The sequence below is a fragment of the Malus sylvestris genome, chromosome 16 (assembly GCF_916048215.2).
Source record: "Malus sylvestris chromosome 16, drMalSylv7.2, whole genome shotgun sequence".
Lineage (NCBI taxonomy): Eukaryota > Viridiplantae > Streptophyta > Magnoliopsida > Rosales > Rosaceae > Malus > Malus sylvestris.
The window spans coordinates 22,380,407-22,407,938 of record NC_062275.1 but is presented as its reverse complement, the minus strand read 5'-3'; the positions used below and the strand labels follow the sequence as shown (position 1 = coordinate 22,407,938).

At 36.4% G+C, this 27,532-nt stretch overlaps 4 protein-coding genes across 9 annotated transcripts in view; 3 read left to right on the top strand and 1 right to left on the bottom strand.

Annotated features, from left to right (window-relative positions):
* The first annotated feature begins 1,445 nt into the window (after nt 1–1,445).
* Nucleotides 1,446–27,477, top strand: LOC126606954 (uncharacterized). 2 transcript variants are annotated; one of them, XM_050274363.1, is made up of 3 exons: nt 1,446–1,832; nt 3,546–4,086; nt 27,204–27,477. In XM_050274363.1, exons 1-2 carry the CDS (start codon nt 1,473–1,475, stop codon nt 4,062–4,064), a joined length of 879 nt encoding a protein of 292 aa, XP_050130320.1. In that variant the 5' UTR covers nt 1,446–1,472; the 3' UTR covers nt 4,065–4,086; nt 27,204–27,477. The 2 variants fall into 2 exon arrangements, with proteins under 2 accessions (XP_050130320.1, XP_050130319.1); XM_050274362.1 differs by lacking the exon at nt 27,204–27,477 and having other exon boundaries at nt 3,546–4,347.
* Nucleotides 4,429–27,532, bottom strand: part of LOC126606951 (carboxyl-terminal-processing peptidase 2, chloroplastic-like) — a 28,846-nt gene continuing 5,742 nt past the window's right edge. The window contains exons 1-14 of one of the 5 annotated variants that reach the window (XM_050274356.1): nt 9,806–10,139; nt 8,962–9,064; nt 8,706–8,870; nt 8,457–8,606; nt 8,111–8,193; nt 7,706–7,914; nt 7,181–7,249; nt 6,677–6,795; nt 6,283–6,358; nt 6,115–6,156; nt 5,339–5,447; nt 4,941–5,038; nt 4,768–4,861; nt 4,429–4,690 (exon numbers count right to left, since the gene is read on the bottom strand). In XM_050274356.1, coding sequence (XP_050130313.1) covers nt 4,571–4,690; nt 4,768–4,861; nt 4,941–5,038; nt 5,339–5,447; nt 6,115–6,156; nt 6,283–6,358; nt 6,677–6,795; nt 7,181–7,249; nt 7,706–7,914; nt 8,111–8,193; nt 8,457–8,606; nt 8,706–8,870; nt 8,962–9,064; nt 9,806–9,922 — 1,554 coding nt within the window. In that variant the 5' untranslated portion in view covers nt 9,923–10,139 and the 3' untranslated portion in view covers nt 4,429–4,570. Of the gene's footprint in view, nt 4,691–4,767; nt 4,862–4,940; nt 5,242–5,338; nt 5,448–6,114; nt 6,157–6,282; nt 6,359–6,676; nt 6,796–7,180; nt 7,250–7,705; nt 7,915–8,110; nt 8,194–8,456; nt 8,607–8,705; nt 8,871–8,961; nt 9,065–9,805; nt 10,142–27,532 lie in introns of those variants that run through there. The other 4 variants (XM_050274357.1, XR_007617432.1, XM_050274358.1 and 1 more) reach the window with 4 other exon arrangements.
* On the top strand, nt 12,829–14,531 carry LOC126606949 (ammonium transporter 1 member 1-like). The gene has a single exon (XM_050274352.1). It carries the CDS (start codon nt 12,932–12,934, stop codon nt 14,447–14,449), a length of 1,518 nt encoding a protein of 505 aa, XP_050130309.1. The 5' UTR covers nt 12,829–12,931; the 3' UTR covers nt 14,450–14,531.
* On the top strand, nt 24,576–27,477 carry LOC126606955 (uncharacterized). The gene is made up of 2 exons (XM_050274364.1): nt 24,576–24,962; nt 26,676–27,477. Exons 1-2 carry the CDS (start codon nt 24,603–24,605, stop codon nt 27,192–27,194), a joined length of 879 nt encoding a protein of 292 aa, XP_050130321.1. The 5' UTR covers nt 24,576–24,602; the 3' UTR covers nt 27,195–27,477.

Below are 27,532 nucleotides of genomic sequence, written 5' to 3'. Positions count from 1 at the left end.
ATTTACGAATAAATAAAGGATGTTCAAGATAACCAAGATAAAACTTTTGCTTCTTCAAAGTACTAGTAATTCTTTTGGATATATATACTAATCTTCTCTTTATGCTATTTATAGTTGGATGTCTGGGACAATAAATACCTGGTGGTTGTGGCTGACAAGGTCTACAAGGACAATAATATCTGTTGTTCATACACAATAAACAAATATGATATCAGTTGTATCAATGACTTCTATCCTCAAAGTACTTTACTATTATAGTTATACTATTAAAATGCTAAACTTGGCTCTGATACCAAATTCGTAATGCAGGCTCGGTTAAATAGTCAAATGGCCATTATAACAACTAGACATATAACCTTGCACATGGAACTCAACATGTTTCAGCATGACGGCCACTCACAGTACAAGTATAAAGCCTTAACAACTGAACTCAGAGGTATCCTGGTTAATGTCCAGTTATTTGTATGGCAAGCATTCAACTATAACAGAGTGTTAGAACAAAATATGATCGTCAGTTTAGCAGGTTAATAATATAACTACAATAGTGTTTCCCTGTTCTGGACTAGAAGTCTAATTAAACAAGCACACTAAAGAAAGAAAAGAAAGCTTACTTAAGACTTGAAGTTTGCTTGAATATGTACACTTGAACCTTTATTGATATATGGAATGTTTATAAAGATAGTTGTTTACAAGAAAGTGTTTACAAGGCTGCTCTGAAAACTACAGATGCTTGAGAGTATGAAGATGATGTGAGTATGAGAGTAGGGTGTTCAGGTGTTGAGTGGTTGAGGTGTTGAGAGATGTTCAGCTAGAGGTTTCTTTACAATGAATGAAACTCCACTTATATAGACTGATTGAGGATACAATGGTAATAAATGGTATGGATATCTCCTTGGTACTTGTCATTTGTCACTTTGCCTCTACTATTGCTGAAATTGTCAACACTGTTTCTGAAACGTGGTCATGTGATCTTACTTGTCTCCTTTTGCATGTGAATTTGCTGCATGATTTGTCTCCTGGAGCCTTCATTTTGATCATCCATGTGATCTTTCAGAAATGTTTGTATGTGATCTCTCAGAATTGTTTTTCTTCCTTGTCCTCTTTCCCATGCCCAATTTGGGTATTATGAAAAAAAATTTGTCCTTATGATTAAAATGAAACTTTTGAGGGTGTTTTGGTTAGTTTTCCATAAATAAAACTCGTGAGTTCGAGAATATAATAATGTAATTAACCTTTGTTTTTGGTAATAAAGTTTGAGAGTGTTTTTTTTTTTTTTGAACAAACAATATCATTTACAGTAAGGTAAAAGTGATTTTAATCTCACAATAGGTTAATAATAATATGGTTTAAATTTATTTTTAATGATAATCGAATTTAAAACTTTTTATTCACAAGTGAAAAATAACATTAGAAAGTATATTAATCGGAGAAAAAGATAACGAGAACGTGGCAGATGGAAGCTCACACTACGCATGGAGAGCAGTGTCCTCCTTACAGCACAGCCTCATCCATGGCGACCCAATTATTCCTTTCACTTTATCTGTCAAAACCCACTTCCTTCCTCCCATTTAAGTCGCTCCTATGCTCCTAGCTACCGTCGCTGGGACTCCAATGCCGAAACCATTCGTTCCCAAAGATTCGGTGTCAATTTCAGAGACAAAGGCAACGGAGAAAAAGACGAAGACGATGAAGAAGACGAAGAAGATTACGAGTACAGTAGAAGGGAAGGGAAGAAGAAAAGGCGGTGGTGGTCGGACGAGTCGTCGGAGATGGAGGAGGAAGGCTCGGGTGGAATCTTGGAGGATGCCATTGATAGTGTCTGGATTTTTAAGGTACTAACCTTCACTTAATTTTTGGTTAGTTATGTGAAGTTTGGATTTGGGAGTGTTTCAAGTTTGGAGAGCTTAATTTTTTATTCAAGCGATATTTTAATTAGTCTAATCTAAACTGCGGATAAGGGATTTAAACTTAAAATGCCGTAGAAAAAGCACACTGTTGTAACCAACTTAGCTATGCCCAGCTCTAATCGGAGACATTACCTTAGTTCTTCTCACCCATGCTTAAGTATTAGAATGCATCAATATTCGAGCAATATTCTAATCAGTCTAATGACTCTATCTAAATTGTGGGGGAGGGGATTCAAACTTCGGTGCAGAGGAGAGCACACTGCTCTAGCTAATTTGACTACTCCCTAGTCTACTTGGAGAACTTACTGTAAACATGTTTGACTCGTCGAGGAACAAAAATTATTAAGAAACAGATGTTTAAGAATTCAAATGCATCAATAGTTTGATTAATTCAATAAAGGTTATTATGATAGATAGCTTTACTTGCATTCGTGTAAGTGCTGAATTCCCCCCTTATAAGGTTCGTATGCAAAAGATAGAATCAGAAACCAATGTGAAGACAGTGAAATCGATATTGTGTGCATCTTTGTCTACTATTGGCTTCTCGATTTGTGTTGTATCAAGAGTTTTGAAGTTAACCAGTTCCATCTTCAAACATAATTTGCTTATGATCAAGTTATAGATGTAACATTTCAACAACCTGTTGACATTTAAGTAGGAAAGTCCTATAGAGTAATATTTCATCACCTCGGTCTTCGACTACATAGCAGATTTCTTTTCCTTTCTGTTCTGAAACTTCTCTCACATCCTATTTTGTTAGCCTAGTCCCTAAGTGCTTTCTACTGCTGAATTGGTCCTTTATCGTAACATTTTCTGCACGTGTAAGTCTCCTAATAAGTTTGAAGTCAATGTGTTATATACAAATAAAATAAAAAATGAAAAATTGGAAGAGAACTGATGTCAAGCACAATGTAGCACTTCCTGAGAAACATCTAATGAAAGTTATGAAAGGTATCGCGATGGACCATTATCGCAGCTATGGGAAGGCACCTTAAGGTAAGAGACAATCACTGGAGAGCCTTAGTCTGAGTGAGCAAAGCGTAACATCGAAGTGTAAAAAATGAATACCTTAATGTGCTTTCATGGCAATGAACAGCAGCAGTAATTGGAGGGAATGAATATACTTGCTTGGGGTTGTTCTGGATAGTCAGTTTGACACTTGGTTACTTGGTTACAAAAGAAACAACGAGAAAACTGCTCGAATAGTTTGTGCTTTCTATAACTGTTATAATGAACAATGCCTTGCTCCCAAGACAAACAGTTATGCTGTCTGGTTGAGCACGGTGGATCCCGTGCTCTTCTGCAATTAGTTAAGCTTGGTTTATAAATAAACATGTTCCGCGTCATTCCTCTGCTTCCCATTTGTTGATCACATGACGTATATGGTCAATTAGATATCTGATACCATTGAGTTCCTGAATATATAAGCATTTTGATAAAGTGATTACCAAAATAAAAAAGGACCAAAATATGAACACCATAATCCCGAGGTTGAAGATGAAAAATCACCTGAGTCAAAATTTGATATCCAGAGGAGTCTAATTTTTCTTATTATGCTTGTACTGGTTTATTCCTATTTTAGAATATGTTCTTATAGGTGTAAAATGTCCAATGTATTTGCTTTTTTGGTTGGTGCAGGTGTTCAAATCGTATGGTTGGGCATTTCCAGCTATTATCATATCTTTGCTGCTGTCTACGGGTCCGAAAGCTTTCATAATGGCGTTAGCACTCCCCCTTGTTCAGTCAGCATTTTCACTGTTATATGAGAAGTTATGGGGAGGGACACAAAGTAGGCCGAAACGCAAGTCCAGGACCAGGAGGAGAAGGAAACCTTTTGCCAGCACTGTAGGTAACGCTAGAACCAAAGAAAAAGAAAAATATGATGAAGAGCAGGAAACTAGTGACAAAAGAATGGGTTATCAATCTTGGGTAGTTGGAAATGATGCTTCAGCTGATAGTAGTGGTCGAGATGCATCGAGTTTAGGCGGATGGGATGATCTTGAAAGAATGGAATCTGCACGGAGGCAATCTCAAAGAAAGCCGATGGGGAAGGGTAAGTTGAGTCGGAGAGAAAGAAATAGTGACACACCTCTCCTGTTAAGATTGTTGATTGCTGTTTTCCCATTTTTGGGTACATGGACAAAGATGTTTTGGTGAATAGAGTAGTCTCAAACCTGTAGTATTCCGATCGGTTTGCCCGAAAGTATTCGGATCAACTACTACAAGATTTTTCCGTCTGCTGTTACGGATCCACGATAAATCAGCTGAGTCTAAGATCAAGAAATCGGTTGAACCGTTGAAGCTTAAGATCAATGATTTTCTGATAGCATAATTTAGCCATTTTTTGTATACACCAGACTCGGATGCTGGCGTTCTTCAAGAAATTATTATTTTGTACGCCATCGTATATAGTATATATTCCAAATACAATTTCACAGTACATTTGACATTTCATTCCATACGGTGGAATTTGGTATTATCTTATGGAATTTGGTTGAATACTGAAACATTCACTCGTAAATTTCTTGAATCGAATACCATTAATCAAATATTGCTATTTGTTTACAAATTCAAAAGAAACCTTGAAAGAATGTCAAACTGCATCTGTAAAAAATTGTGATTTCCTGTACTGTAAACAATGTGAATGTACACAAAAACTGCGGTCATCGTGCAAATAGCTCGACCTTGTTGCAAGCATATGCAGGGTCCTGGAGGCAGTTACAAAAAGCCTCCTCGTCTTTGGGGAATGAGGTAGGCAGGGGATGGTCTGGAATCACACCGACCTACAAGTAATGGGAACAAAGTTAACCGAGAGCAACAAGAATACAGTGTATGGGGAGAACAAGAGACCGCATCAGACCTTATCAATGTCTGTGTGCGCAGGTGTCTCATAACGAGCGACTGTAACAACCAAGCCAGAGCCATCGGACAGCTCAAAAACTGACTGAATCTTGCTGCATAGTCGGATGGATGACTTATGTCAGGAATATACGATTTTATTCATAGGAGCTGTGTCGGAGCAAAAGAGATTACCCTTTCCCAAATGTGGGTTCTCCAAACAACACAGCACGTTTATTGTCTTTCAATGCCCCGGCTAAGATTTCACTTGCGCTAGCAGTTCCCTTGTTCACCTGAAGAAATCTCAGTTGATACGCACACCAAATCTCACCAAGCAATTCTTCAAACATAATGTTTCATAGGAACGCACATGAACACGCTATAGAAAGGTTCCTTTTTAATAAGACAATATCAGAAACGAAAAACTGATTCCGGCATTAAACAGCACAGCGAGACAGGCCGGAGCTTGACAACAGATAACTAAATGATGACAACCCTGCACCATTAATAATAGCATATGCAACTGTTTGCCTGAGCATGGAGGAATATCACTGACCAAATCTACTTAATCGTATTACTAAATAAACATGTACCAGCACAACTAGGGGTTCTGAAGTCGCTACTGCTTTGCTTCCATCGGTGTCATATATATCTCGAACACCACGACTATCACAAATATATACAATCACACCTTTGTCCAACCTGGAAAAAAGCATCCAATCATGAATTTACAAAATTTGGATCTGATATAAGGAAGTGCAAGCTTAATACTTGAAAGACAAACAATGTTTTTTATTTTTGTTACAAAGTTGAATTGTAAGAATTTGTGCTGCATAAAAGGATCAAACATAACGGTTTTGAATATGAATGAAAAGACCACTCAAGCAGCATGATTGCGATCTAGTAATCCAGTGGCTTTCGAGGGATTGTCTTCTTAAACCTTGCTGGGTTGAATAAGGAGACACATGAAAGAAGCATGCCTCCCACACTTTCAGCAGATCGCATGAATCCATTTTAAGCCCAAATACATGTATGCATTGCAATCAATACGGTGCGTTGTAAAGGATTGCTGGCTAGTATTTTCGTATATGTAATATGAGTCCAAAACCTTCATGTGTATAAAAAATGCGTGCTGATATATATAAATTTGATATTTGAGACATGATATATAGGAATAAGTTCAGAGTATCAAAATCTGTATCGTATGGCTATGACTAAGTGCAAACATTGGTTATCTCAGTTCCATAATTAAATATGCAGCAAAAACTTTGTTATTCCCCGTCTTAAAAATAACACAAAATCAACTCGTTAGGTGAAAAGCAATAATTATAAACAGTTTAGTTTCCCACAATTGTCCACGTCGACTTACCAAATCTTAGCAATCTCAATTCCTTCTGGGAAAAGACCACCACTGCACCAAAATTAAGCAAATATTAAGCTTTCAGAAAGCCTTCCAAAAGGGAAAAATTTACATGAGCCGTGTTGAAAGCTAATGATAACCTAGAGTCCTAGACCCACGTTGAGATATAATGATTACCTATTGTCTCGAAGATCCAATACAAAGGCATTAACATTATTACTCCTTAAGGTATTAATTGCTTCCTTGACAGCACCTACATGGGATGCAAACTTCTTAGACCAAATTGCGGAAATTGACAGTCAAAATATGAGCTCTCTCTCTCTCTCTCTCTCTCTCTATATATATATATATATATACACATATCCAAACAAGTTCAAACGAATGAAGTACTTAACAAGATTATGAAGCATTGAGTAAATTAAGTTTTAAACAAAATGAGTAATGTTTTCTTCAAAATGAAGCACAAGAGAACTGAATTCATATCTCAGTGAGAGTGGGCTTGAGAAGATCAAAACACCATACCATCATACATAAAACTTATATCAGTTCTGCAACTACTAGTTTTTCTTACCAGATGCATTTTGATTGAACGTTGGTAGTTTGATATATCCAATCCTAGGGGAATCCTTTCCCGAAGCAGGCACCGCACATAGTCTTGATTTCACAGGATTCAGTGAAACTTTCTCCCGCCTAGAATACACCAAGAAGACATTTTAATAATTTTAAAATGGAAAAAGGACTCTGAATTGAGTAAAAGTAAAATCACCACTAACCCCAGTCCTAAGTGCTATTCCCAAGTTAACGGTAGCTCAATGTCTTAGCAAATGGGATGACTGTGGTTAAACACGAAGCTCAATTGCCAGCCACCAAATAAAATGAGAACTTAGACCAAAAGCATTCTTAAAATGACATGATGAAATTAATTCCAACTAATTATCAAATGCATGCCATGACAAAGTTAAAACCATCATATTATCAAATCAATAATCTTCAAACACCTTTGGGAATAGAATGAATAATTCCTTAGACTGATATTACAGTATTTCTGCAGGAATGAATGAAGAACTGAACCTACATTAGATCCAGGTGCTTTATTTCAGGTCCACTCCGAATGGTTAGTTTCACTGAACTTCCTTCAGATCCCCTGTAACAATTAGGAAAAACGGTATAAATGAAAATAAATAAAAATTTACTGGGAAAAAACGAATCGTGATTCTGAAACACTTGTTACAAGTCACCAGCCCACTCACAAATTCAAAGGGCCCAAGATAGAGAGCTACTCTAGGTTTTTAAATGATATGGCTTCCAACCAGAAATTTTGTGAACAGTCCCTAGAATATCCTAGCACTAATGGATAGTTACTACTATAGTCATTTAGATATCAGAAAGGACTTGACTGGAAAACTGCAATTTGTCTTTGTGTATGTCCATGTTAGATTAATCTTACGAACAGAATTTCAATGAAAATTCCAGCTAAGAAATACATAATTAATATTGTAAGTTATATTATTATTGCATTTCCTCATTACAGTATTAGAGCATAAACATTTAGATGAAAAAACAATGACAAGTTACATGGGAGTAAGTGTATGAAACTCACTGTAGCCGCTCTGCTGCATCATATATGCCCATTGTTTCTGTACTTGTATCATCAATCGCCAGAATAACATCCCCAGACAAGATGCCAGCCCTGTTTGCTGGACCTCCTGCGGAAGCTGAAATAACAACAAGACCAGCAGCTGATCCATCAAGTTGTGTAGGGTAGCCAATTGACAGCCCTACGCCTGTAAGAGCACCTCGAGTTCCAGACTGCCCTTGAAGAAGATGTGAACAGATTTCAGGAACAATAACTATATTCAAATTCAACTGAAGAAATTTTTCTTAATATAATAAGTAATTTGAGAGTGAGTTTGATGTAGTGTCTAATGGTGCATCATATTTTCTTATGCAGGCTAAACCGCTAGAATGAACTACACTAACAGTATAAGAAGAAAAATCATTGTACCCGTAGACTCGTTAACTTTTCAGGCTCCAGAAACCGAGTGAAAGGATCCTCCAATGTGGCAAGCATCTTCCTAATTGCCATATCTAAATGAACATACAACACTAGGATTTAGAAAGGCAGAAACTGGAAACTGGAAAGATATGTATAGTATTAAATGAAGAGATCCAGCTGGCATGAAGCTTTTGCTCATTTTTATACAAAACCAAAATAGCTGAGTAAAATAATGGTTTATCAAGTGAAGGGAGACTTTGGCATGCTAGGATCAGCCTTGGAATATTTTGAGCTACTTTTACTATAGTAATTTTCACACAATACAATATCACCGACTGCAGGAAGGAATTCATACATGTCTCTTCTCGTGCATTCATCGGTTCATTGCGCAGTGCATTTTCTCTGTACCGAAACCAACTTTGTCCATGGAAACTTTTGTCAACATATGCACGGTCAATCATCTTCCATGCCTCTAAGAAGAGAAGATTCTCTTCTGTGAGAGCCCCTGGGCAAGTCAATAAAAGACAACAAATTCGAGTAAATTCTCTTACCACTGCACGATTTTGGGTTGTCATTACTATATTACGGTATAAAGTAAACTTACAGGATGGAGTACTGCTAACAGAAAGGGAAGCTGACATGACAACCATCAGCCCAGCAACAAAAACAAAAATATGTCGTCTGATTTTTTCTGAACATTTTATCACTTCATGGAGACTGCCAGCATATTTCTTCAATCGAAGTTTTTTCTTGATCTTGCTATAATTTGCTGAAAACAAACCACACTGACATATAAAACTCTGGTTGAACCTCAACACTGATGGATTCAAGAAACTGTTAAAAGTACCCATTGCTGTTACCATAATTTATTGGTCTCTTCAGCGACATAGTCATTATACACATTAAGGGAGACTTCGCTCGAGCTTCTACAATCCTTACTGGCAGATACTTCCACTGCAGCAACTGCAAGGATTCCAATTGAAAACAATAACTTTGGGTGTTCCCATTACAACTAGATAACGCCCGGCATACATTATAGAGCAGTATCTTTCAGGAGCCAGAAGGCCTCTTTAGGATCAAATTCCGACATTAAGACTCTGAGAAAGTTACAAGATATTACTAAACCACCGGAATGGATATAATAAGAACCATAATGTCGTAAAAACAATTACAGAAACGATCAGAGAATCAGATATCTTTCTTGGTAAAATGAGTTAGAGTATGCAAACAAAAATCAGTAGCTTACACATAAAAAGTTGTAATGGCAAAGCAAGCCATCTTCTTACGGCACGTGCGAAGCAATTTAAATTCATCCAACGGCAATCAATGTGATGGTGAGCATCACCAACACTTAAAGGATCGCAAGTGAAAATGGTTCCTTATCAAAAGTAAAATGAAATGCAGTTCTTTCTGGTGTCGACATGTGTCCTCCAGTTATCTTTTTTATGTATTTCCTTCTACAACTCTTTTTTTGTGTTACACAAATAATAATAATTGCAACAAAGCGCAATCTTTGAGTACAAAGTTTTCAGCATTCACCACAATTTGATTGACCCAAAAGAGTAAAAGCGAAAAGCTTTAGAATTTTACGATTAGAACGTAATTTGGCAACTATGTTGTTCTCGAAATTCGTAATTGTGGGTTATGCCCGGTGAAAGAAAGCTAAAATGAGGCATGAATTAGATAGGAATCAATGAGGAGTACCTGAGGTGGAGGAGCGGCGGCCATGGAGGCGGAGCTACAGTGGTTCTTGTAGAAGTTGGAGATTAGTAAATGAGGGTATGAAGAAGAAGCAGTTGCAGAGCCAGCGAGGACATCCATGAATGGAGAGTCTGGACCCGATTTACAACTTTATCTGATTCTAATTCTCTTCAGACCACGATAAATGAAATAAACTGTTTGGATTATCGTGATAAAGATTCGTTAATTATAAGTGAGCGACAAATAAATCTCGGGGCACAAGCCTTATCCTTTCGCGAAACTCATATTCCAAACAAGGAACCAAAGGAAAATAATTTCAAAAAGTAAATGTGGAACAAAATATGGCGCCCTGACAATTCACTCAGTGCCAACCTCTCTATTTTAAGCCGTGCATTTGTATAAATTACCCCACGTTCATACGACCCATGCATATTCATTACGCCAAGTTTTGTTTAGCTAATCATTATGTTTGGGGCTTGTCAAGTGAATTGTGATGTGTTGGTTACGGAAGTTTATCGGGCCTACACAAAGTCAATATTATGGAATGAAGACTTTGGACTGCTTGTGGGCTGAAAGATTCAAGCCCATAAGCTTTGAAGTCCACGTGGGTAGGTTTGAGAGCGTGCAAACCTAGTTTCCTTCTTTCCCTAGCAAGCCAACCAATCTAGTTAGGAAGGCACCAAACCCTAATTAAGTAAGTCACATAACGGAGCATGCATTTAATGAAGAGAGGTTGGCTTCCCTTCCTAACTCACGCAAAAGAATGGCGAATGAAAGCCAAGAGACGAGTTATCATAAGTAACGTCTGTGGAATCTGAACCGAGAAAGTCGCGCCTCGAGAAGAAGGCGTAGCAAAGACATCACAAGGCTAGTAGCAGAGACATCACAAGGCTAGCAACACTCATCTATTTTACATTAAAAGGGAAGATTGTAGCTACACTAGAAGAAAGAGGGGGGGGGGGGGACTTAGCCACAACTAGAAATTCCTTAGGAAGCTGGAAAAGAATCATTCACCTACAAAGGGGAGGTTAGGGACCTTTGATGATGAGGCCAGAGAGAGATAGAACGTTAGACAAAATTAAGGATTGTACTACACCAAGCTAAGGAAGTATCTCCCTAATTGTAAGCAGCCTCAAAACTCAGGAAGCATCACCCCTGCAACCTTAGTGTTTTCCATAACCTCCCTCTTATCATCCCGGCCATTAGAAGCATTGTTATTACCCTAGGAAGTCCAGATTACCCAACCAAGAATATCATGTATCCATGCAAACTCTCTCTCTCTCTCTCTCTCTCTCTCTCTCTCTCTTTCTCTCTCTCTCATGCTAAACTGATAAACTTCTAGCTTTCACACCACGCCTCACTTGAGTAAGCAATTATTTGCTTAATCATGCCATCTTTGAGTCATTGATCCAACTGGGTTAGTTTATTTTGTGTGCCTCGCCATTAGTTAATTTTGTGTGTCTCTCCATTAGTTTAGGGTTTGGAGTCATGAGTATGGCAAATTCATGGCTCATTCATTTGACAATTTGTGAGTTTGAGAGTTAGAGATCAATTTGGGAGAGAATACTCTGTTTGTTTGGATTCTCTACTTGTTTGGTTTAGGGTTGTAATTTGTGAGATTTGGGTGATGAGAGTTAAGACACTCATTTTTCATCTCCGTTTGTTTGGTGAGAGTCAATCTATGATTAGGAACATTTAAGATATCTGTATGAATGAGAAATGCCTCATGAATTTAACTTTTTTAGATTATATTCTCTTAGTTACATATTCATTGGACTTATTGTTTAAGTGTATAACATTTAATGAGACGGCTTCAGCATATAACATGTAATGAGACGACTTTAAATAATATTTTTATCCTTAGATTAAACTAATTAGTTAATATACGAAATGTCCGTAAGGTATCATTTCATTATTAACTTATGTTCAAAATGATGATACATATTCACATATTATCTATAGAAACAACTTGAGATTATCGACCTCATCATTATACATGCTTTTACACTGAACCACGTTAATCTGATGTATTTTTATTTTGAGATTGTTTGTTTCTTCGCTTTCACTTATGATGCTGATATCTCTTAATGTATCGCACTTGAAAACTCATTTTTCATCTTCTCTAGTCACTTAAACCAACCCATAAGTAATTCCGTCGCATTTTTCGTCCTACCCCCAAATAATTAATTATGTTGCTCAAGCTTATATGCTTTTTATTTTGGGAACTTTAACAAAAAGCTCCCGGTACTGTTCATTTTAACGAAAAATCACATTTTTACACTAAAAAGTCAATTCTGGTACTATTCATTTTACCCTTTATTTTGTCCTTATCGTTAAAACTCAAAGTTTTCAAGCCTTTTTCATTAGTTTTCCTTTTTATTTTCTATTGATAAAATACGATTAGCATGTGGAAAACCGATAGAACCAAAACACGGGTCTCAATTAACTTTGTATGCTTTACATTTTTTATTGAGAAAATGTTAGGATAACTAAATTTGTAAATTAAATTATATGTCATCAACAAAAAATAAACATGTTAATCAACGCTTAAGTAATAATGTAATCAATAACTTCTATGTCATTTAGTTTACAAAATTTAACTTGATATCCCTAACATTATTCTTATGTAAAACGCAATATGTGCCAGTGCCAGAATTAAGAATTGTTTACTTGATTTTACCTAAAAAAAGAATTGTTTACTTGTAACAAAAAGATTTACATCTAAATAAGTTAACCGCCATAAAGTAATTATTACCTCCAAAAAAAAAAAAAACATTTAAGCTCAGCTACTAATTAATTTCAGTAAAACCCAGAAGAGAGATTCATGGATCTGAATCCTGACCGTATATTCCAATCTTTCCAAAACCAAATCAGCTGCAGGGGATCAGAGTCCAAAAAGTCATCAAATCATGTATGACCACCGCACGAGTTAGAGTCTTAGACGTCACCCCACACTGCTCCAAAAAAAGTGAAACCTCCAAGTCAAAACACACTCTCTCTTCCCCCTCCGCCCACCCCCACCACCCCCCCGCGCCAATATTTTTGCCGTACAACAAATATCCGACGCCAACTACACTTCTACAAGGAGCAGACTACTCCAACTTCACCTCTCTCTCGCTTACTGCTCCAATGGCGACGTGGGCAACACTAGACTGCTCGGCCACGCATCTGGCCGACCTCCTGGGGCCCAACTCCACCGGCGCAGCTCACTTCATCTGTGACCAAATCGCCGGCGTCTCCACCAAGCTCTCCGACACCGCCTACGCGGTCGACACCACCTACCTCCTCTTCTCTGCTTACCTTGTTTTCTCAATGCAGCTCGGGTTCGCCATGCTCTGCGCTGGCTCCGTCCGCGCAAAGAACACCATGAACATCATGCTCACCAACGTCCTCGACGCTGCCGCCGGCGGCCTCTTCTACTACCTCTTCGGATTCGCCTTCGCCTTCGGCGGCCCCTCCAACGGCTTCATCGGCCACCACTTCTTCGGCCTCAGCAAAGTCCCCTCCGCCACCGGTTTCGACTACAGCCACTTCCTCTACCAGTGGGCCTTTGCCATCGCCGCCGCCGGAATCACCAGCGGATCCATTGCCGAGAGGACTCAGTTCGTCGCCTACCTCATCTACTCCTCCTTTCTCACCGGCTTCGTCTACCCGGTCGTCTCGCACTGGTTCTGGTCAGTCGACGGCTGGGCTAGCGCCGGAAATACCGAAAACCTCTTATTCGGAACCGGAGTCATCGATTTTGCCGGGTCGGGTGTGGTCCATATGGTCGGAGGCATCGCCGGTCTCTGGGGAGCTTTCATCGAAGGCCCCCGAATGGGTCGGTTCGACCACTCCGGCCGCGCCGTCGCTCTCCGCGGACATAGCGCTTCTCTCGTTGTTCTCGGCACGTTTTTACTCTGGTTCGGATGGTACGGGTTCAACCCGGGTTCGTTTACCAAGATCCTGAGTCCTTACGGGTCATCCGGATCCTATTACGGTATGTGGTCAGCCGTGGGTCGGACCGCCGTCACCACAACTCTCGCCGGATGCACCGCCGCTCTCACCACTCTCTTCGGAAAAAGAATCCTATCCGGTCACTGGAACGTAACGGACGTTTGTAACGGTCTTCTGGGCGGATTCGCGGCGATAACGGCGGGATGCTCTGTTGTCGAACCGTGGGCGGCGATAGTATGCGGATTCGTCGCCGCTGTCGTTTTGATCTCGTGCAACAAATTGGCGGAGAAGTTGAAATACGACGACCCGCTGGAGGCGGCTCAGCTTCACGGTGGGTGCGGCGCGTGGGGGATTATTTTCACGGCGCTGTTTGCGACGGAGAAGTACGTGAACGAGGTGTATCCGGGAAAAGAGGGGCGGCCTTACGGGTTGTTTATGGGGGGCGGAGGGAAGCTGCTGGGGGCCCACTTGATCCAGATAGTGGTGATTCTTGGGTGGGTGAGCGCTACGATGGGGCCCTTGTTCTATGTGCTGCACAAGCTGAAGCTGTTGAGGATCTCGGTTGAGGACGAAATGGCGGGTATGGATCTGACCCGGCACGGCGGGTTTGCTTACGTGTACCGCGACGATGAGGACTCGGAGAAGCCTAACATGATTCAGCTTAGAAAAGTAGTCGAACCAAATACTTCGTCCACGCCCCCGTCCGTTTAGATAGAATCTAATTTCCGTATTAAATTTTATTTTTTTCAAAATGTTATTATTATTACCGGTAAGATTTTGTGTTTGTGGTGGATGTAATGTGTAGTGTGTGTTTTCTCCCACAACGCAACGCAACGCAAGGGCTTACACAAACAAAATTGTGTTTTCTCCCACACTTCGAGCTCCCGCAACAATAGGACTTCTACGATCGTCAAGAATGACAAAACCAGCAACATGATTTTGATTCACCATTGAGCCATCAAAATGTTATTATTTCGTCTTTACACGGCAGTTGGTCCAAGCAAATCTAAAAGTGAACGTGAACTGTTTGGATACCTTCGGAAAGAGATCATCTCCGGATTTCTTCTACCAAAACTACCGGATCAAGTGATTCAGATCTTTGAAATTTGATCCAACGGCTAAAAACAGAGGTTCCTTTAAAAGTTATAATAACTTTAGCCGTTTGATAAAATTTCAAGAGTTCATATCACTTGATCTGGTGACCTTGGTGGAAGAGATCTCTTTCCGATACATTCGTTGTATTGTATATAATTTGAGTATGGAGCATACATGGCCTCCTATAGTATTGGCTTGGGAGAATCTATCATTTGACAACAAAAAAATTAGAAGGATGCAACGAAAAAGAAGGTTAGTGTCCATGAAAGAAAGAAAGGTGATGAGTCAAAAATGCAAGTACGGAAGAATTAAATCAGAAGGAAAACTAATGAAAATAGCTTGAAATTTTTTAGTTTTAATGATAAGGCCAAAATAAAGGGTAAAGTGAATAATATCAAGATTGACTTTTTAGTGTAAAAATATGGTTTTTCGTTAAAATGAATAGTATATAAGGTAAAGTCTAACCATCCAAAATACTTTTCTGTAAATCTGTACGACGGCATTCATGGCATTTGTTATTTCAAAATGCCGAGTTCGATTAAACAATCACCTAGATTAAAGTCACGCAACGACTTAAACCAATTTCACCACCTGCTTGGGCAATAGGCAACTTAATCTCAAACAATAATCGTCTGCGGCAAATAATTAGGATGTATTTATTTGGCTTTTCTAAGTTTTACTAGACTAACTTGGTTCAGCTAAAAATGTTAGTCTGTGCTTGTTGTGCATCAGGACTTACTTTAATGAGTTTAATTGGAAATTTGAGAGATTTGAATAGATTTATAAATTTATGAATTTTTAAGAAGTTTAGGGGGTGTTGTCAAATTAGGATTTGATAGGATTTTAATAGACTTTAAAATTTAGGTGTAGTCGATTAGAGTTTTAAAGGAGGATTTTAATAGATTATGAAATTGTGGTGTAGTCAAATTAAGATTTAAGAGGATTTTGAAGAATACACCCAAATCCAAGGGTAGTTGATTAATAGTTTAAAGAATACATTCAAATCTAGGTATAGTAAGAATGTCAAAGATTTATTAGGATTTTAATGGACGAGAGATTTTGAGGGATATGAGGATAGGTGGTATAAATACAAAGTGCCATCAAGAATCCAACCCTACCTCATGTGATTTCTTTCACGTTCTTCACAGAAATGGAATAGTTTGTGTCTCTCATCTTCCTCTATCGCCACAAGGTATTGCAGGTTTCTTCCCAATTTGTATAATTCTTGTATGGTTTATTTGTTTCACAGATTACTGCTCCATTGGTACTTATATATATCGATTACTCCCTTCCTTCTCATACATATAAATATCACATATCCTAGCTTTTCCAAATTCATGCATTTTGAGTTGATTAATTTAATTTTTTTTATTTTTTTATGTCTGATTGCTAAGCCATATATGTATGCAATGAAAAGAGAAAACCTAATATACATGCAATAGATTAGCTAATATACATGCTTTTTTGACCAGTCAACAAGAAGTTTGGATATTTTACTTCAAATAATTGAAAGGGGATTGGATATATTTAACTAGTTTTTATTGTTTAGTAATATATACCCTGGGGTCTGAGAATTCAAGAATTGTTATTTTTTATTGGTAATATATTTGAGTTTAGTTCTTAATCTGTATTTAGTTCTCCATTGTCATTGTCTGGTTAATTGATGAGGTATTTTGTTGCTTTATTAATGCATTGCATATTATAATGATTCGAATGGCTTTTGTTAAGTCCTAAATGGTTTTTGTTACTGCTACTGCTTCCAACATGCTAGTAATTAGAAATGGGAGACGAACAACAAGAAATTGGAAAAGTGAAGGCCAAGAGCGATTATACCTGCACACGAGTAGGAACCACCTAAGGTGGTCTGTACGACAGGACTGGGTGTAAATAAATTCGCTCAGTGCTACGATTACGTGAAGACTGTGCGAATAATCGCGGGTTACCTACGAGTCGGAACCACCTATAGTGGTTTGTACGACAGACATGTGCACCTATCTTGGATCCAAGGTAAGCGTAAGGTGCGGGAGGTGAACATCACGTGAAAGACTATGCCCTGGCCATGGGCAAGAGCACTAACACCGGGGTGCAGATTTATGAGCTCTAAATGCATCTCATGTGACATATACAACTCATAGGAAACTTGTACGACAATGTCGGAGTTGCCTAAAACATAATGTCATCATGCCATATCTCAATCATTTCAACTAATACCATAACTCACCTGAACTTACCTGTGTGTTCCGCGTTCATCTTCGCACTTCAAAGCATTCATAATAATTTTGTGCAGGTAGTATACACATGGATATGCCATAACGCAAATCTAAAACTCAACCATATCATAGTATTTTCCAATATATGCATATATATATATATATATATATATATATATATAATGTCCTACTCCCGAGTTATTTATTTTTGGAAATAATTATCGGGGATAAGTCCAACTAAACACTAGTTTAATTAACTATCATTACTTACGTTTCCTTATTTCAGTTTCTTGATTCCTTCCACATTGATTTATAACCAACATTCAATCACTAAAAACATAAGGTTAAATCTCATATTTTCACCAATTTCCTTCACATTGCTCAATTCCCAAACAACGTTTTTGTTTCAAATATTGTATGGCTGCATCTAATGTCTCGTTAGACTGCCTACGTACCATAAACAAGGATCAAACCATTCGTAGTTCACAATAGTATTTCAAAGCATTCACATTAATCATAAGTAATAATCGATTTATAAACATTTATAGAATTGTCTATCATATATATATATATATATATATATATAATACACGATAAAATGGAAAAGACCCACTCACCTAAGGTCCGTGCCACAACTCCCTAGCACGTATGTCAAGATATCATGAACCATCGTCGCTTGCGGCCAAGTCTAATTTGGCCGGGAAAAGCTCCAATTTTACTCAAACCCGCCGGAACCCTAGAAAATGGTGTGCTTCAATTTGACCTCCATACTCACTCCAATGCCTCGACCATTGCTTGGGCTTTGTTCTTGGGTTCTAGAGGAGTGTTTTGGTGATGCTAATCGAAGGTAAACGTTTCAGAATAAGGTGGATCACCGACGAATGCTCTTCGGACCCGTGGGTTTGTTCCTCACAAAATTAGTTCGAATTCCGCGCCTTTAAGGTTGAAAGTTGAAGGAGGAAGGCCGAATAATTGTTTGGGAATGGTGGATGGTCAGGAAACACTGGCTAGAGAGACAGAATTCCGTAGAAAACCAATGTGGTGACCGGGTCAGGTCATGATCCTGCGTGAGGGATCCATGATCCCATGCCCCTCATCTCCTCTCCTTTCCCTTCTTTCTTCTTTTCCTGGTTAGTCAGTCTCATCTCTTCCTCCTACCCAATTGGGCAACAGTCCTCCTTCTCTCTTCCCTCTTTCTTTTTCTATTTCTTCCTCTTCTCCCTGACACACACCCACTCACCCAATGCATATATTTGTAATAATAATAATAAAAACATAGTGTAGAAATAATTAAAATAATATTTCATTCCAAATACCTTTGGGTTCGTAACTCAATAAAACTTTAACCGTAACTCCAAAATCACTTTTACCTGTGCATGCGCGTATGTAAGATCAAGCTCTATTCGAATATGTCAATAAACATGACAAAATATATGAGAATCACATACGTCCTAAAAAAATCATGATTTGCCCATAGGGCATTTCTGTCATTTCATGTATTAAAATTATAAAAACCATAATTTTTAGGGACGGGCTGTTACAATACTATACCCCTTAATTGATTTGTAGAGATTTCATGTAAAATGTTGATTCAATTCCCCCGAAATCTCATGGGGAGAGATGAAATTTGTAGATGCAAAAATACACTACGAAATCTCTCTAATTCCCTCTAATTCCTTAAATTTTTCAAATTCTTTAAAATCAAATTCTAATTGAATACACCTAGAATGTTATAACTTCTTTAAAATCTTAATTGAATATAACCAAATTTCTAAGGATTTTAATAAACTATCTTAAAATCCTGATTGAATAATATTGAATTTTAGAGAATCACTTAAAATCCTAATTGAATATCCCTAAATTCATTAAAAGAATTAAAATCTCTCAAAATCTCAATTGAATACATCCCAAGTCTCACTCGTTCGGACTAAATGCTTCACTAGGAGGTTTTAGTGAGACACCCCGAAAAATGGTGGACTTGTCTGCTTCGCACCTCATTTGAAACTAACATGCTTCTCTCAAAGATGCCCAGAAAACCAACCTAACACCAACCCACATGAATCTAATCTCAAAGATGCTAGCAGCATCGGAAATGCTTTAACTGACCAAAGGACCTCAAAAATCCCCAAAAAACCAACAAATTTTCACTATCGATTACCTCATAAATTCCTGTAGGTTGTCCCCAGAAGCTTTGATTTCAGAATCCAAAATGCTTGAATTAATTGCAAAAGCTAGTTCAAACCAAGATTAACCTAAATTGAATGGATATGATCCTACTGGTGAAACAAATGTTAATGGTAAATTAAATTGTTGTTTTTTTTTATTTTAATAAACTCATTATTTATACAATGTGTTAAGTAAACTGGTCTCTCATCAAATTGTGTTATTCTCACTGATTTGCTAATTTTTGTCTATATTTTTCTGGTACTAATTCTTCTCTTATGACACTCTTTGTACTTCCTGTATCTATCATAGCTGTTGTTTGTATCTTATGTTCTTTTACTAATTCTATTTCACAATTTATGGTAATTAAAGAACTATTTTTTTGTTTTTCTATACTATGAACAATATTTCCTAATATTTCAGTATTTTCTTGTGATTCTGCTGAATTAACTTCTAATAACCTATTACTATAACACTTTTCACATAATATTGAATATGTATTATAGTATTTATTTGCAACTAATTTACTACACTTATGACATTTTTCTGGCCAACCTAAATTAATGTATTTATATTCTTCTTCATGTTGTTCTTCTATGAATGCATACATATACTCCTCTAGATCACTATTTGTGCTACTTGAATCTTCCGAGTCTGAATCTATCATGTTAATACTTTCTATACTATAAATACTCTCATTATCACTTAAATTATCTAAACTGTATATTGACTGAATATCCTCATCTTCTTCTAACTTAAACAATTTCATCCAATGTACTTTTTCTTTCGACTGTTTACCTAATTTTGGACATTTAGGTCTAATATGTCTAGCTTCTCCACATGAATAACTTTTACAACTACTCTTATCTTTTGGTGCTTTATATTTTCTAATTCAAGGTCTGCCACTTCTTTTTCTAAATTGTTTTGGAATATATTTTCTTTTCCTATATGTTCTTGAAGTTCTTATACTAAAATTCTTATGTTGTTTGTAGGGTTTATATGACTTATATTTTCTTATACTTATTTTTCTTATGGCAACCATACTGTTGTGCTAAATCTAAATTTTTACAACTCATGTAAAATTGTTTCCTAATTTGTCTCTTAGCTTTTATTTGACTACACTCTTGTCTAAGTATATCATATACATGTTGAATTCTAGGTCCTATAGCAATATCATTCTTCTTTGGATGCTTTTGCCATTCATTCCAAATATTTTCACCTATTGGTTCTTTATTTTTGTCATATAAATATCTAATAAATTAATATCACAAATTCTACCTGTTCTTCCTAAATATTTAAAGAAATATGTGGTATACTCAACTATATATTGTAAATCACAAATTTGTAATTGTTCTAAATTTCTAATTGCTCTTATTTGTTCTTTTTCACTTCTGTCATCTAACCTATTATGATCTAAAAACTCTTGTTTGATCAAAGTAACAAAACCATCAATATTAAAATGTGTTTTAGCTGCTTGATGCTGTTCTGGATTTTGGACTTTCCATGACTGGAAACAATCAAAAACTAAACCATCCAAAGTATGCTCAAAGTAATCTAACATATTTTGTGAATTACTAAAATCTAACATTAATGTTGCATGTACGCAGGCTTTTTCCCATCTTTCAATCGTTCTTTCCTAGTATTGTGGATCTACATTATCTAAATTTAATATATTACCAGTTATATTAATTTGTTCTAACCCTCTCAAATATGGAATCCTATTTTTTCTAGATTGTCTTATCATACTTTCTTCTATGTAATCTACTTTTGCCTTTTCATTATATTGTTCATTTGTTGGTCTCAAAAATTGTTAATCAGTTCAACTTGCGTGTCCTAGATTTTCTACTCCTGATGTACTACTTTCTTCTGCTGGATTACATTCTGCTTTCAATTCTAATAAATTATTATATTTTTTTTATCCTAAAATATGTTCTACTCCTATTTCTAAGATTAATTTTTTCATCTCTTCGTCTGAAATTATATGTAGTCCTAAATCATATGTCTTATATTTTTCCAAATATTGTTCTTCATCTAAATGATCAATATCTTCTATAAGTTTATTTACAATATAATCAAAGTTTTGCTCAACTAAATTAGTATCTAAATTATCAAACGTCATATGTATACTCTCATTTTCGATCTCACTCTCATCGTCTTCTATTTTTTCTAATTGCTTATAATTACTAAACCTAATTGTTGCTTGACCTGTACTAGTTTCATATATTTGTACTTTATCTGGTTGTTTATTTGTTGCTACTTGTAAATTAGGCAATGTCCACTAAGTTCCTTCTAAAAAGCTATTATCTACGGGTTTTGCTTCTATCATATTTACATGTTTACTACCAAATGTTTGAACTAAATTTTGAAACTCTAAATTAAACTTATGATTATATCTATCAGATACTTTACCAATATACATTAAGCTAATGCACAAATTTTTATATTCTCCTTTCATAGTATAATTTTTTGTTCTTATACTTACTTTAATATATTTACTAAATTCATTAATTGTCATAATATAATTTGGAATACAACCTATGACTGCTAAGTTTGAACTTAAGTCTACTTCAGCTGTTGCTATTGCTGCTTGATGGTGATTATCACATCTATCATCATATATGTATACTAATGTTTTTGTGCCTACTTGTGCTCTGGTTAATCTTGATATTCCAATTAATATTGTTCTTATATGAATCTAACTAAAATGTGATTTTCCCAAATGAGTAACTGCTTCTTTACTAATTAGATTAAGTGTGACTTCTTTATCAATACAGCTAACTTCATGTTGACTGATGCTACTTACAATTCTGCTTCTATTTTCAAATAAACCTAATTGGTACAGGTTATATTTATCTTTCTGTGTTCTTTCAAAACTTCTTCGAATAAATTCTTGTGATTCTTCTTCATTAGGATAAATATATTTAGCTCTAACTACTTCTTTTCCTTTTTTTCCTAAAGAGTTCCATTTTCTATTATCAAAAGGATTTAGCTTAGGTCTTCTATTATTATTTGCACTTAAAGTTAAATTTTCTTATTTATCTAGCAAGGATGGTGGAATTGATGAAGATGCGTTGTGTAAAACTTGGTTTATTTCTACTATTTGTTCTTCAACTTGATTTAATTTTTCAGCCAAACTTAAAACTAATTGAATAATCAAATTATTTTGCCTAATGGGAATATTACTACTAGATAATTGTATTGAAAAATCTGTTAAACCTACTGGTTCTTTATCTAACTTACTAATTTCTTTCAAAGCTTGGATATATTTTCTGCTATTTCTAGAATCGGTCATTAAACTAATAATTTATCTATTTTATTATGCAACTTATCTACTTGTTCACTTAACTCTTTTTGTACTAATTGAATTTTTTGAACTTCTAATTTTAACTGCTCAACTATTTCTAAGTTCTACTTGCTTCGGCTTACTATCTATGAGATCAACAAGATCTTTTATTTCTCTTTTGCTAGGAACCCTTTGAATATTTTTATTATGATCTTCTAACTGAGATGTAATATAGTCCAAATTTTGTCTAATTGTTTTTATGGAAGTTTTCTGAAAATGAACTAACAACTGGTTTAACAAATGATTATGCTTATTATTTTCTAATTTTATATTTTCTGATTGACTAATAATAAGATCTACAATATTATTGGCTTGTGGATTTTCTTCACTATGCAAAATATGATTATGCTTTCTCAATGGAAAATAACAAACTAAACTATTTTGGTCTAAGGTTATTTTTCTTTTTTAAGGTTCACTAATTTCTAAATTAAGATAGTCTATCATAAACTACAGTCTACCTTTCTTTATAGTTACTGCTAACTGGTTTCTTAGAAACTCTCTTTCTTCTCTCAAGGTCTCTAAAACTTGATATGTTGCTCTTTTTATTTCTAAAACTTTATGTTGAACTTCTGTATTATTATATTTACGAATAAATAAAGGATGTTCAAGATAACCAAGATAAAACTTTTGCTTCTTCAAAGTACTAGTAATTCTTTTGGATATATATACTAATCTTCTCTTTATGCTATTTATAGTTGGATGTCTGGGACAATAAATACCTGGTGGTTGTGGCTGACAAGGTCTACAAGGACAATAATATCTGTTGTTCATACACAATAAACAAATATGATATCAGTTGTATCAATGACTTCTATCCTCAAAGTACTTTACTATTATAGTTATACTATTAAAATGCTAAACTTGGCTCTGATACCAAATTCGTAATGCAGGCTCGGTTAAATAGTCAAATGGCCATTATAACAACTAGACATATAACCTTGCACATGGAACTCAACATGTTTCAGCATGACGGCCACTCACAGTACAAGTATAAAGCCTTAACAACTGAACTCAGAGGTATCCTGGTTAATGTCCAGTTATTTGTATGGCAAGCATTCAACTATAACAGAGTGTTAGAACAAAATATGATCGTCAGTTTAGCAGGTTAATAATATAACTACAATAGTGTTTCCCTGTTCTGGACTAGAAGTCTAATTAAACAAGCACACTAAAGAAAGAAAAGAAAGCTTACTTAAGACTTGAAGTTTGCTTGAATATGTACACTTGAACCTTTATTGATATATGGAATGTTTATAAAGATAGTTGTTTACAAGAAAGTGTTTACAAGGCTGCTCTGAAAACTACAGATGCTTGAGAGTATGAAGATGATGTGAGTATGAGAGTAGGGTGTTCAGGTGTTGAGTGGTTGAGGTGTTGAGAGATGTTCAGCTAGAGGTTTCTTTACAATGAATGAAACTCCACTTATATAGACTGATTGAGGATACAATGGTAATAAATGGTATGGATATCTCCTTGGTACTTGTCATTTGTCACTTTGCCTCTACTATTGCTGAAATTGTCAACACTGTTTCTGAAACGTGGTCATGTGATCTTACTTGTCTCCTTTTGCATGTGAATTTGCTGCATGATTTGTCTCCTGGAGCCTTCATTTTGATCATCCATGTGATCTTTCAGAAATGTTTGTATGTGATCTCTCAGAATTGTTTTTCTTCCTTGTCCTCTTTCCCATGCCCAATTTGGGTATTATGAAAAAAAATTTGTCCTTATGATTAAAATGAAACTTTTGAGGGTGTTTTGGTTAGTTTTCCATAAATAAAACTCGTGAGTTCGAGAATATAATAATGTAATTAACCTTTGTTTTTGGTAATAAAGTTTGAGAGTGTTTTTTTTTTTTTTGAACAAACAATATCATTTACAGTAAGGTAAAAGTGATTTTAATCTCACAATAGGTTAATAATAATATGGTTTAAATTTATTTTTAATGATAATCGAATTTAAAACTTTTTATTCACAAGTGAAAAATAACATTAGAAAGTATATTAATCGGAGAAAAAGATAACGAGAACGTGGCAGATGGAAGCTCACACTACGCATGGAGAGCAGTGTCCTCCTTACAGCACAGCCTCATCCATGGCGACCCAATTATTCCTTTCACTTTATCTGTCAAAACCCACTTCCTTCCTCCCATTTAAGTCGCTCCTATGCTCCTAGCTACCGTCGCTGGGACTCCAATGCCGAAACCATTCGTTCCCAAAGATTCGGTGTCAATTTCAGAGACAAAGGCAACGGAGAAAAAGACGAAGACGATGAAGAAGACGAAGAAGATTACGAGTACAGTAGAAGGGAAGGGAAGAAGAAAAGGCGGTGGTGGTCGGACGAGTCGTCGGAGATGGAGGAGGAAGGCTCGGGTGGAATCTTGGAGGATGCCATTGATAGTGTCTGGATTTTTAAGGTACTAACCTTCACTTAATTTTTGGTTAGTTATGTGAAGTTTGGATTTGGGAGTGTTTCAAGTTTGGAGAGCTTAATTTTTTATTCAAGCGATATTTTAATTAGTCTAATCTAAACTGCGGATAAGGGATTTAAACTTAAAATGCCGTAGAAAAAGCACACTGTTGTAACCAACTTAGCTATGCCCAGCTCTAATCGGAGACATTACCTTAGTTCTTCTCACCCATGCTTAAGTATTAGAATGCATCAATATTCGAGCAATATTCTAATCAGTCTAATGACTCTATCTAAATTGTGGGGGAGGGGATTCAAACTTCGGTGCAGAGGAGAGCACACTGCTCTAGCTAATTTGACTACTCCCTAGTCTACTTGGAGAACTTACTGTAAACATGTTTGACTCGTCGAGGAACAAAAATTATTAAGAAACAGATGTTTAAGAATTCAAATGCATCAATAGTTTGATTAATTCAATAAAGGTTATTATGATAGATAGCTTTACTTGCATTCGTGTAAGTGCTGAATTCCCCCCTTATAAGGTTCGTATGCAAAAGATAGAATCAGAAACCAATGTGAAGACAGTGAAATCGATATTGTGTGCATCTTTGTCTACTATTGGCTTCTCGATTTGTGTTGTATCAAGAGTTTTGAAGTTAACCAGTTCCATCTTCAAACATAATTTGCTTATGATCAAGTTATAGATGTAACATTTCAACAACCTGTTGACATTTAAGTAGGAAAGTCCTATAGAGTAATATTTCATCACCTCGGTCTTCGACTACATAGCAGATTTCTTTTCCTTTCTGTTCTGAAACTTCTCTCACATCCTATTTTGTTAGCCTAGTCCCTAAGTGCTTTCTACTGCTGAATTGGTCCTTTATCGTAACATTTTCTGCACGTGTAAGTCTCCTAATAAGTTTGAAGTCAATGTGTTATATACAAATAAAATAAAAAATGAAAAATTGGAAGAGAACTGATGTCAAGCACAATGTAGCACTTCCTGAGAAACATCTAATGAAAGTTATGAAAGGTATCGCGATGGACCATTATCGCAGCTATGGGAAGGCACCTTAAGGTAAGAGACAATCACTGGAGAGCCTTAGTCTGAGTGAGCAAAGCGTAACATCGAAGTGTAAAAAATGAATACCTTAATGTGCTTTCATGGCAATGAACAGCAGCAGTAATTGGAGGGAATGAATATACTTGCTTGGGGTTGTTCTGGATAGTCAGTTTGACACTTGGTTACTTGGTTACAAAAGAAACAACGAGAAAACTGCTCGAATAGTTTGTGCTTTCTATAACTGTTATAATGAACAATGCCTTGCTCCCAAGACAAACAGTTATGCTGTCTGGTTGAGCACGGTGGATCCCGTGCTCTTCTGCAATTAGTTAAGCTTGGTTTATAAATAAACATGTTCCGCGTCATTCCTCTGCTTCCCATTTGTTGATCACATGACGTATATGGTCAATTAGATATCTGATACCATTGAGTTCCTGAATATATAAGCATTTTGATAAAGTGATTACCAAAATAAAAAAGGACCAAAATATGAACACCATAATCCCGAGGTTGAAGATGAAAAATCACCTGAGTCAAAATTTGATATCCAGAGGAGTCTAATTTTTCTTATTATGCTTGTACTGGTTTATTCCTATTTTAGAATATGTTCTTATAGGTGTAAAATGTCCAATGTATTTGCTTTTTTGGTTGGTGCAGGTGTTCAAATCGTATGGTTGGGCATTTCCAGCTATTATCATATCTTTGCTGCTGTCTACGGGTCCGAAAGCTTTCATAATGGCGTTAGCACTCCCCCTTGTTCAGTCAGCATTTTCACTGTTATATGAGAAGTTATGGGGAGGGACACAAAGTAGGCCGAAACGCAAGTCCAGGACCAGGAGGAGAAGGAAACCTTTTGCCAGCACTGTAGGTAACGCTAGAACCAAAGAAAAAGAAAAATATGATGAAGAGCAGGAAACTAGTGACAAAAGAATGGGTTATCAATCTTGGGTAGTTGGAAATGATGCTTCAGCTGATAGTAGTGGTCGAGATGCATCGAGTTTAGGCGGATGGGATGATCTTGAAAGAATGGAATCTGCACGGAGGCAATCTCAAAGAAAGCCGATGGGGAAGGGTAAGTTGAGTCGGAGAGAAAGAAATAGTGACACACCTCTCCTGTTAAGATTGTTGATTGCTGTTTTCCCATTTTTGGGTACATGGACAAAGATGTTTTGGTGAATAGAGTAGTCTCAAACCTGTAGTATTCCGATCGGTTTGCCCGAAAGTATTCGGATCAACTACTACAAGATTTTTCCGTCTGCTGTTACGGATCCACGATAAATCAGCTGAGTCTAAGATCAAGAAATCGGTTGAACCGTTGAAGCTTAAGATCAATGATTTTCTGATAGCATAATTTAGCCATTTTTTGTATACACCAGACTCGGATGCTGGCGTTCTTCAAGAAATTATTATTTTGTACGCCATCGTATATAGTATATATTCCAAATACAATTTCACAGTACATTTGACATTTCATTCCATACGGTGGAATTTGGTATTATCTTATGGAATTTGGT

What these genes read in the sequence shown, in the direction of transcription:
- LOC126606954 (XM_050274363.1), top strand. Translation starts at nt 1,473, where the DNA reads ATGGAGAGCAGTGTCCTCCTTACAGCACAGCCTCATCCATGGCGACCC. An exon ending in ATAGTGTCTGGATTTTTAAG is followed by an intron (nt 1,833 to 3,545) that starts GTACTAACCTTC and finishes TGGTTGGTGCAG; the next exon opens with GTGTTCAAATCGTATGGTTG.
- LOC126606949 (XM_050274352.1), top strand. Translation starts at nt 12,932, where the DNA reads ATGGCGACGTGGGCAACACTAGACTGCTCGGCCACGCATCTGGCCGAC.
- LOC126606955 (XM_050274364.1), top strand. Translation starts at nt 24,603, where the DNA reads ATGGAGAGCAGTGTCCTCCTTACAGCACAGCCTCATCCATGGCGACCC. An exon ending in ATAGTGTCTGGATTTTTAAG is followed by an intron (nt 24,963 to 26,675) that starts GTACTAACCTTC and finishes TGGTTGGTGCAG; the next exon opens with GTGTTCAAATCGTATGGTTG.